This window comes from Pithys albifrons, chromosome 3 (genome assembly GCF_047495875.1).
Source record: "Pithys albifrons albifrons isolate INPA30051 chromosome 3, PitAlb_v1, whole genome shotgun sequence".
Classification (NCBI taxonomy): domain Eukaryota; kingdom Metazoa; phylum Chordata; class Aves; order Passeriformes; family Thamnophilidae; genus Pithys; species Pithys albifrons.
The window spans coordinates 22,867,655-22,878,570 of record NC_092460.1 but is presented as its reverse complement, the minus strand read 5'-3'; the positions used below and the strand labels follow the sequence as shown (position 1 = coordinate 22,878,570).

The window sequence follows — 10,916 nt, the reverse complement described above, 5'->3', positions numbered from 1 at the left end:
GCTGTCCTTGACTGTCATGTCTCATCAATGAGCTTTAAGGTCCTAAGAGCATTTTGCTGGTCCTTATGAAAATCACTCAAGTCTAAGAAGTATTTGAGAACAGTCATTTTCCAGCTTCTCCTCCTGCCAGCACCTGCCTGTGCACTGTGAGAGTCCACCCACACATCCCACAGTGCCCACCTGGTTCTCCTGCATCCCTTAGTGCCCCCTGCCTCTCCTGAACCCCACAGTGCCCACCCACACACCCCACAGTGCCCACCTGGCTCTCATGAACCCCTCAGTGCCTGTCCACACAACCTTCAGTGCCCACCTGCTTCTTCCGAACCCCACAGTGCCCACCCACACACCCGTCAGTGCCCACCTGGTTCTCCAGAACCCCACAGTGCCCACCTGGTTCTCCAGAACCCCTCACATCCCCACCTGCTTCTCCCTTCTTGTGCCCTCAGACCACGGCTGTTTGTGGTGTCCACCTCATTTGCAGAGTTCATGCACCACCAAGTTCCTCATCTCAACTTCTTCACCTTTTGCTGCACTTCGGTTTATTAACTTTTTTTCTCTAGGACACAAAGAGTACAGGAAAATAACTATTACTTGAAGGGTAAGAGAATATAGAAAATTGGTATTTTTATAACCTAGACCTAAGGGCCACCAAGATGATGAGAGGGCCAGAATACCTCTCGTGCAAGGAAAGGCTGAGAGTTGGGATTGTTCAGCCTGGAGGAGAGAAGGCTCTGGGGTGACCTCACTGCAGCCTTCCAGAGCCTGAAGGGAGCCAACAAGGACAGAGAGGGACTATTTGCAAGGTCATGGAGTGACAGGACAAGGGGCAATGGCTTCAAACTGACAGAGAGCACGTTTAGAGTAAGATCAGGGGGGAATCCTTCCCTGTCAGGGTGGGCAGGCCCTGGCACAGGTGCCCAGAGAAGCTGTGGCTGCCCCATCCCTGGGAGTGTCCAAGGCCAGGCTGGACAGGGCTTGGAGCACCCTGGGCTGGTGGGAGGTGTCCCTGCCCATGACAGGGGGTGGCACTGGATGGAATTTAAGACCTTTCCAACCCAAGCCATTGTGTGACTAATAACAACTGAACAGCTGCTTGGTTAAGCTGTCGGCACTAGTGTGTGAACCTGGCCAGCAGTGTGCCCTGCTGGCCAGAGGGCTCGTATGGGAAACAGCGGGGCCAGCAGGGCAAGGGCAGTGCCCGTGCCCCTCCACTGGGCTCTGGAGAAGGTGCTCCTTGAATTCTGGGTTCAGTTTTGGGCCCCTCATGACAGCACATTGAGGTGCTGGAGGGTGTCCAGGAGCTCAGCCCCACGAGGTGCTCTGGGGGTGTTTAGTGAGAAGAAAAGGAGTATTATTTCAAACACCACCCCTCGACTTTGGGCAGCCCCAGCCTCCCTGCCCACCCTGTGCTGCTGCTGCCCCTGCCACCTCCTCCAAGCTCAACACCACTGTGAGTGCCCACCCACACACCCCTCAGTGCCCCCTGCTTCTTCTGTACCCCTCACACCCCCACATCTGCTTCTGCTGTACCCACCTGTGCCTACCCTGCCTGCACACCCCCCATGTGCCCACCCTGCTGCCCCACACACCCCCCATATGCCCACCCTGCCCTGCACACCCCCCATGTGCCCACCCTGCTGCCCCACACACCCCCCATATGCCCACCCTGCCCTGCACACCCCCCATGTGCCCACCCTGCTGCCTGGCACACCCCCCACATGCCCACTCTGCCCCACACACCCCCCATGTGCCAACCCTGCCCCGCACACTCCCCATGTGCCCACCCTGCTGCCCCACACACCCCCCATATGCCCACCCTGCCCTGCACACCCCCCATGTGCCCACCCTGCTGCCTAGCACACCCCCCATATGCCCACCCTGCCCCGCACACCCCCCATGTGCCCACCCTGCTGCCTAGCACACCCCCCCATGTGCCCACCCTGCTGCCTAGCACACCCCCCCATGTGCCCACCCTGCTGCCTGGCACACCCCCAGGGCCACCCCACACACCCATCCCCGCAGTCCCATGTGGAGGGCACAGCACCCAGGACTTGTGCTGCTGGAAGGGCCATGCCCCTTCCCGCGGTGAGGATGTGTCCTGCCAGCCTGGAGCTCGGGGTGTGGACACAAGGGAGTTGTGCTGGCTCCGTGCACATGGGACAGGAGAGAGTGCAGCAAGGATGCAGTCAGCTCCTGATGTCAGGAACTCCCATCCTGATGTCAGTAACTCCACAGAGCTGCCCTCTCTACCTCCCAGCCTTCCCTCCTCTGGCCACACCAGTCCCTCGCGCTGCAAGGCAAGACTTTCAACTTAAGCGAGCAGAACACTCAGTTCATGATTTTACTGTGTAATTATCAGTGGATTGGTAAAGGGTCCACTGATGCAGTGGAAGGATTCCCGCTTCCAGGAGCCAGGCTAGGAAAGCAGCTCCAAGGGCACCCTAGGATCAGGTTCCTTGGAAGCTTAGGGCGACCACCGCCAAGGGCAGGACTCCACACAAGCTGAGAGCCCACGAGGCGAAGCAAGTTCATTAAGGGTAGCCTGGGACTTTCTAGAACTTGGGCGGAGAAATGGGAGGAGATGGGAAGAGTGACGCGCCTCATTGGGTGGCATGCAAATTGAGGGGCGAAGAAGGAACCAATGGGAGAACAGGGTTTAAACATGACCATACAGGGAAACTGGTGCACTGCACCAAACTGGGACCAATCAGGAGTGGGTTGGTGGGAAAATGCCCTAGGGGTTTGTGGGAAGAAGAAACCTGGATAGGGATGACTAAGGGAAAATGACTGGGGTAGACATATTGGGGTGTATAACATTCAAACTGGGGAAACATCAATATAGGGTGTGAACTTGTTAGAATCCTTATAAATCTCTCGCAGAGCTTCCATATTCGGCATGCTGGGTTCCTGGACTTCGGCGTCCTCGTCTATTCATCTCTTGTAATATTTTTGCCACTGTATAAACCGCGGGTCTCCCCCGACATGTAATAGAAATGTTGAGGCAGAAGACATTGAGTTATTCTACTCTTACTGTTGTTGAATATCCTCTGAAAGATGTGTTGGGTGTTTGATTGCTGTATGTAGCTGTCATGTTTCATCAAAGCACTTTGCTGGTCCTTATGAAAATCATTCAAGTTTAAGAAGTATTTGAGAGCAATAATATTCCAGTAATACATTGAATACTCATCACCACACACTGTTGATGATGAAATAAATGTAATAAATACTGAGACTGCAAACCCTACTGGGGAGTACTGGGATACAGACATTTTGTCACCTCATTCCCAGCACAGGATGCAATGTTCTCCTTTTCTATACCTTACCTGCTCAGTGAGAATTGTAGTAAGTGTAAACACATTGTAGCGATTGTGTCATGGGCTATTTTATCACATTCCTCCCTAATAATCCCAGTCTTTACTGATCTTCTCTTCATAACATGCCTATGAAGAAAGGCTACAGATTGAGAGAAAAAACAAGCCCTCTGTATTTTGGGAAGCAATTTAAGGTGTAAGGGCTTGATTTGCCACAGCTTTTAACACCATACATCTTTCTGGGCCCTGAAAGTAAAACACACATTTTGCAATATGATTTCAAAATACAGGCTCAAAAAAATAAGAGTTGTCATTCATAAAATCCCATTTCAGGCTCTGAACACACTTAAATTATTATGGTGGATGGAGGGAGGGAGCGTTTCCCGCTCCGTGGGGGGGCCCTGCCCTGCCCTGCCCTGCCCTTCCCGCCCTGCCCTGCCCTGCCCTGCCCTGCCCTGCCAGTCCCCGCGAGGCGCTGAGGGCTCCGCGCGGCGCTGAGGGCTGAGCATGACGCTGGCCATGACCCTGCCGGCTCTGCCGCCGCCGCTGCTGCTGCTGCTGCCGCCGCTGCTGCTCCATCTCGCCGCCTCCTCCAAGCTCAACACGCCCCGGGTGCTGTTGCCCTTCACCCGCGACACCCGCGTCAACTTCACGCTGCAGGCGAGCGAGGGCTGTTACCGCTGGTGAGTGCCCTGCCCTGCCCGCCCTGCCCGCGGCACCTGCGGCGGCTCCGCCGGGCCCGGGGAGCGCCCTCCGCTCCGCCCTCCGCGCTGTGCGGGCCCGGTGCGAGAGCAGGGCGGGGGGACCCTGAGGGGATGGGCTGGGGCTGTGGGGCCGGGGGATAAACCCGCGGGGAGAGCAGAGAGGGGCGGCTGTGCTGGCCGGGCCCGAGGGGCAACTCCGCCATGGGCCATGCCCGCCGTGTGCCCCGCACTGTGAGTGCCCAACAGGACAACCCTCGGTGTCCCCACACCCCTCGGTGTCCCCACACCCCTCGGTGTCCTCACATACCCCTCAGTGCCCATTCGGACACCCTTCAGTGCCTCCTCACACCCCTCAGTGCCCCCCATTCAGCCGTCAGTGTCCCCCTCACACCCCTCGGTGTCCCCTGCGCCTCCTGTGCCCCTCAGTGCCCTTTATTACTCCTCAGTGTCCCCGCACACCCCTCAGTGCTCCCCACTGACCCTCCCGTGCCCCCCACTCACCCCTTCAGGAGCTCCACGCTGGCAGCTCCTGTCCTGTGTGGCACAAAGGGGGGCCTGGGTTGTGTTAAGAGCAGGGGCTAGAGGCAAATCCCACAGCGAGAGCAAATTTAGAAACTTCATCGCAGTGTTCATGTTGGAGAAGTTCTGCCAACCCCTTGTGCTTCCTCCAGCACCCCAGAGCAGTAACTGGGCTCAGTAATGAGCAGGAGGTGGCCACCTGAAAAGCAGTGGCAAGTAGAGATAAGTTGAGGACGGTACTTCCATGTGTGCCAGATGGATGTGTAGCTGTTTGCAGTTGTTTCATGACTGGCAGTTACTGAAATGCATCTTACTGGGCTGTGTTTTCACTCTCTGTCGGTTTATTTCCTTGGTGGTCCTACACTTCTCGAGGCTGGGTCCAAACCTTTGTTCTTTGATATTTTACATATTAGAGGGTGCTTTTTCATAAGAGCAGTAATAAATTTTATGCAAAAGTCGACTGAATGGAGGTTACTCGACAAGCTGCTTCTGGTCAAGGAATTTAATTTTTAATGAACCATTTTAGTGAAACTCTCAAAATCATGGGTTTTTTCTCTTTCCTTACTGTAATCTTTAAAGGCAACTGAGTCTTTAAAAGCATTTGGTTTATGTGGCAAAGTACATCCTATAAATCCAAAACCCCAACTCATCAAAGCACCAATAAAGTCTTGGAATTGCAGCCTGTGTTTCCTGGTTTGCCAGTGAGCTGACAGGTGCTGGGCTGGTGCAGCCATTCCCACCTGTGACAGGGCCTATTCAGCTGTCAGAAGTGTGGACACCGTTGCAAATCTCACTGAAGGCTGGAGATGAAAAGATAAAAGACTATTCTGGGGAAATCCCACATTCATATCCCTAGGTAGGGTGATTTGCAGGCACTTTCAGAGCACGTTGCCCTGGTGCCGGTTGCCAGCGATGGTTCATATGCCTCATGCAGGCAAGCTTCAACATCCTTTTCCATCCCCGCCCCATGCCCTTCAGAGATTAATTTTGGTTGAGAATTGCGGAAACCTTACAGAACTCATTTTCTCTGTGCCGTTATTTTCTGTGCCAGGGTTGTTAATGTGCATTTATTCACTTCTGCTTTGCGGGCCTGGCAGGATGTGGGTGGTAAAACTCACCGTGTGCTGAGCAGAGCTCAGGAGGAAGCAGGAGCTGTGTGTGTGACTGAGCAGAGGCAGCAGAGCTCAGAGCTGCGGGGTGCTCAGATGGCATCTGGGGCTTTGTTTGCCGCCACAGCTTTGTTCCTGCAGGCCCTGCCTGGGGGGATTGTAGAGCAGTGTGCTCGGAGGGGGATGTGATGGTGGTGTTGAGGGGGATGTATGTATAATGGAGAGCACTCTGGACCCTGAATCCCAAGGACCTGAGTTCCAGTCTCAGTGGGACCGTCTCCTGGCAGTTCAAGCCCTCCCTGCCATCCCATCCCGTCAGATCTCGGATGCTCAGCAGGGTCAGCCCGGTCAGTACCGGGGGCTGTGACAGTCCCGAGGACTTCCCTGTCACTGTCCAAGCTGGCTCGGCCGTGGCAGATGGACCTCAGGACTGAAATGGTGGGGCCAGTTCTGCTCACGCTGAGCCTCACCTGAACAATCCCCTGCGCAGGCTGGAAGGGCTCGGGCACGTGGGGAGAGCCCTGCCCAAAGCTGCGTTCTGAAGTCTGGCCATACAAAGCCCAGCCAGTCACAACCAACTCGGGGAGCAGCCCCACAGTCGCTTGCTGACGAGTTTCCTGTGTGTTCTTGTTCGAGCTGTCAGTGAGAGCTGTTACTGGAGCAGGGTTGTTCAGCTGAACAAGGGAGGGAGTACCAAATGTAATGGTTCCACAAGTATTGACTCTTCCCCACATGTTCAAAATGATGGGAGGGTTTGCAAACAGGGAAAGGGGTTTTAAATGGAAAGGCCACACCTTGAGTGTTGTGTTCAGTTCTGGGCCCCTCAGTTCAGGAAAGAGATTGAGGGGCTGGAGCAGGGCCAGAGAAGAGCAAGGAGGCTGAAGAAGGGACTGGAGCACAAGTGCTGTGGGGAGAGGCTGAGGGAGCTGGGGGACTTTATTCGGAGGGAGGAATAAAGACATCTTATTGTACAGTTTCTTGCTTAATATATGGTTCTACAATCCAGGGGCAGGCAACATGCAAAATAGTTCTTAACTAAGGAATTTACTGTTTGTATATCTGTCAACAGCAGATTCCCCCATTCGGGGTGTTTTGTGATCCCACATTTAGCCTGGAGAAGAGAAGGCTCAGAGGTGACCTCAGCAGTGTCTGGAACTGCCTGAAGGGAAGTTCTGGCCAGGTGGGGGTTGGTCTCTTCTCCCAGGCACTCAGCAATAGGACAAGGGGGCACGGGCTCAAGCTCTGCCAGGGGAAATTGGAGATCAGAAAAAACTTATTTGCAGAGAGAGTGCTCAGGCATTGGAATGGGCTGCCCAGAGAGGGGGTGGATTCCCCATCCCTGGAGGTTTTTAAAGTGAGCTTGGCCGTGGCACTGAGTGCCATGATCTGGCAAAGGGACTGGAGTTGGACCAAGGGTTGGACTTGATGATCTCAGAGGTCTTTTCCAACCCAATCGCTTCTGTGATTCTACGATCTCTGGCAATCTGGGAGTTGTGGTGTTGTTTTGTGCAGATTACCTGTTTTTCCATGGGTCTAAAAAAATTACTCTCACTGAAAAATATTTTGTACTGGCTGTTAACTTCCCTATTAGGAAGTGAAATCATAAATAATGTTTGTTGCCCCTTTTTGGCCTCTCACCTGCTCTGCATCTCCCACTTGAGAGGCTTTACAGCAGGTGGCAGGATGTGCTCCCTGTCCCTGGGAGGTGCCTGTGCCTGGCCCGGCTGTGCCTCAGGCTGTGCTTTCCCACCACCAAGCTCCAAGCTGTTGCAGGCACCAGAAGGGGCTCCGAGCGGGGCTGGGATGCCCTGGCAGGTGAGGTGAGCCGGGCTGTGCTGCAGCTCAGGTGTGTCACCTGGGTGTGCTGGCTCAGACCAGGGCAGGTGGTGTGTCTGCAGCAGCTGCTCTGCAGAGCCCAGGAGGCAGGAGCAACAATCAGCTCTTAGCTGATGTGTCAGATCCCAGTGCAGGGTTCCTGTTGAAAAAACTGTTTCTCCATCTGGGAACCTGCCTGGAAAGGAGAACAGGAGGAGTAGGGAATGTTGATTTTGGGTGGCTTTCGTTGCTGGGCTCCCATGAAATGTGCCAAGGCTTTTGCTCTCTGTGGGTGCAGGTCTCACCTTAGTAACTGAGGAGGGTGTTTACATGTGAGGAGTTTCATCAGAGTGGATAATGTGAAATAATGCAAAACGTGACATGTTTGGCAGTAAATTGTCATTTTTTAGTTTTCCAATTTGCAATCAGGCTGAACTGAGTTCAGAACAACTTGTTACTGAGCTTTGTTGCATTCTCCTGGTTGGATGGTGACTGTCCCTGGTGTGCTGTTTCCCTCCATGCAGCTGGAAATGGGGTGAGCAGCACTTACAGTAAAATCATTTCTGGCCCAGTTGGTTTGACAAAATGTCCAAGTTACAGTTGGGCATCTCTGTTGGATTTTGGGAACTGTGAGCACTGGCTTAATTCTCTTCCTTTGAAGTTAATGGGCATGCCAGCTGATCAGCACTAAAATCCCAGGAGCAGGGGCTCCATCCTTGGCTCACTCTGCTGTGTGATGTTTCCTGTTGCTTTTAAAGCAGAACTGAATGGAGGATGTTTTTTCTGCGTTTTGTTTTCCCAGTACAGTAAGAACATCCTAGGAGAGGATTGACATAATCTGCCAGTGGGTTGTTAAAAATCCTAAAGAGTTGAGGGAGCCCTGCCAGGCTCCCTTCTCTGCATTTTCTTTGGAATAGGTTCAGTTCCTATATCCTTGATTCTCTGGGAATCAATTTTTTATCATACAGCTACAGTTGCCCAAATGCTGTTTTGCCTCTTGGTGTCTTTTCATTTTTGTATTAGTCCCAAGAGTGACTAGAAATGAGGTTCCTGGTGTGTTGGTCCATGCAATCTTACCAAACTCTTGGAAACTTCTACTATCTAGTTTCCCTCTGGCTACATATCTGCCCAAATATCTAATACACATTCTAAAAGACCAAATCATTGACAGTACTGGTGCAGCTCCACAAAGGGGTTTTTTGCTGATTTAGTCACTTGAGTCTGAAGAGCTGGCAGAACAATATAAAATACTGGAGCAATAAGAATCAACCGAGAATTGCAAGGGAGGGAAACAGTAACAGGTGCCTGGTCTTCGAGGCTGCTGATAAATAAATGATGCAGTGAGGCATTGATGTGGTATTACAGAATAGTTGATTAAAGAATGCAGGCCTGGGTTTGGGGAGATCTGTGGATCCAATCCTGGCACAAGGGTCTGTGTCTGGGGTGGGGGGATGAAAACCATGAATGGAACAGAAACCAGCGAGAGGAACAGCAGCCTCTTTGCAAGTGCTGTTAACCTCAGCAAGGACCATTTTATTCTGAGGGAAATAAAAACTGAGACTTTTGTTAGCTTTTTTCCCTCACCTCCTCTCTCTTCTTTCTAGAGCTTCCTCCTGCCCTGTTCTTTCTTACAGACACTGGCAGGGGATCCAGAGCTCGTGCCAGAAATGCTTCCCATTGCTGCCTTCTCAGGAGCTAATTTTGACCTCTGACAGGCCTAGCTCTGAATCCCACACACTGACATGCTGCTGAAGAGCTGCTGTCATTGGAAGTCTTTGTCAGTTAAAGTGAGAGGTTCTTGTTCTTGCCCATCTGGGACCCAGCAGTGATCCCAGGGAAGTGCAACTGTGGTACCCAGCCTGTGCGACTCCTGCCTCATCCTTTCTGCTTGCAGGAAACAGAATGTGCTCCCGGCACTGCTGAATGATGAGGTGTCATCAGATGTGTAAATCAAATATGTTCTGAGGTAAATAAAAAACAGTGGCCATGCAGGTTGGTTTTGAATACAAATCCAAGGTAGCCTCAGAAAAGCTCATTTCAGTGAAATTGTTATTATACGAAGAAATGCAGCTGATATTCTACCTCCTATTTTAAAGCACTCTTAGAGGCCACAGTGTCCAATCTCAGGTTCATTTCTGCAGTGACAACCAAGAGTTAACTGGCGTTCAGCTGTAAAAGCCTGAAAGTTCCTTTATAATTGTGTAGTGCATGTAAGTTTACAGTTAAAATTTATTTTTTTTGATCTTTGCTACTCCCTTTTCCCCGTCTGAAATAGTATCCTGTAATTAGATTCAGTTTTACAGCTCTGCTGTTAGTGCAGACTGCAGTGGTTTTGTGTTACAATTCATAGCCAGATATTAAAAGAACAAATACACACCACAGTGAAACCCCTGTTGTGTTGTAAACACAATCAATTCCAGACTGTAAGAATGCAAAACCCTCAATAATAAAAAAATCTAATGGCAGAGAATATTAAGCAATGTAAAGAGCTAAATAAAAGTCAATTCCATACATTTAATACTTATTTAAAAGTACTACATGGCGAATAAGTCAGAACCACATGCTCAGATTCAGAAGTCAGCCAGCCAAGTACAGGAGAAGCCTGACTGGCTGTGAATGCTAATGTTGTATAAAGAAGCTTGCTAAATGTTGGAAAACTGTTTTATTGTTCCATGAGAAGCTAGAGAACAACAGGAAAGTAACTCAAGGTTGGTTTTAACCTTTGTAGAGTGAAGTTGTGTGCCACTATTATTGAACATCATATTATTTTGGAAACGTAAACCCTACTATAAAAGGTCTGCACATATTTGTATACATTGCTTAGTTACATTGAATAGAATATAACAAACATTTTTCAGGTTTAAGCTTCTAATTGGTGTTTACATTGCCCATTGCATACTGCTGTGGGCTGTTTTCTTCAGATAAAATACTTTGAAATTTCTGGGTCAGTAGTTGTACTGTTCTTTCAAAATCCTTTAAAACTACTCTGTATGTAGGGAGAACATTGTTGGGAGCTTAAGGTTTTGAAACAGGATTTCAGTTTTTTTCCAGTGGCTACAGGGAAATTGGTCCATGCTCACCTGGGCTGCAGCTGTGAACGGTCTCATAACTGGATGCGTTGTGGTTTTTTTTAATGGATACAGTTTTAGTTAATGAGAAGTGTGTTTCTTCACTGATGTGGATTTGTTGATTCTGCCAGTAAAAGAAATAGGTAAAACCTGTGTCTGGGGCTCCAGGCATGTCTGGCACTGCTGTTTGAGACTCTGTCCCACTCCTTGCTGGACTCCTCCTAGAGGGTTTTTCCCAGGTAGGCATCTTTGAACATTCTCCAGAAGAAAAGTCTGGTTTCCAGACCAACCAGTGCTTGGTTTTGGTTGCATTTCCCAGGGAGTGCAGTGTTTTCATCAGCAGAGAGAAGCAATTCCTGAACAGCTTTGCCACCCATCAGTGTTTGCTTT

The 10,916-nt window shown here is 50.9% G+C and overlaps 1 protein-coding gene across 2 annotated transcripts in view; it reads left to right on the top strand.

The window, feature by feature from the left end:
* Positions 1-3,765: 3,765 nt before the first annotated feature.
* Positions 3,766-10,916, top strand: part of NUP210 (nucleoporin 210) — a 64,412-nt gene continuing 57,261 nt past the window's right edge. For both annotated transcript variants that reach the window (XM_071550988.1, XM_071550987.1), the window contains exon 1: positions 3,766-3,994. In XM_071550988.1, the coding sequence (XP_071407089.1) occupies positions 3,819-3,994 (176 nt within the window). In that variant the 5' untranslated portion in view covers positions 3,766-3,818. The remainder of the gene's footprint in view (positions 3,995-10,916) is intronic.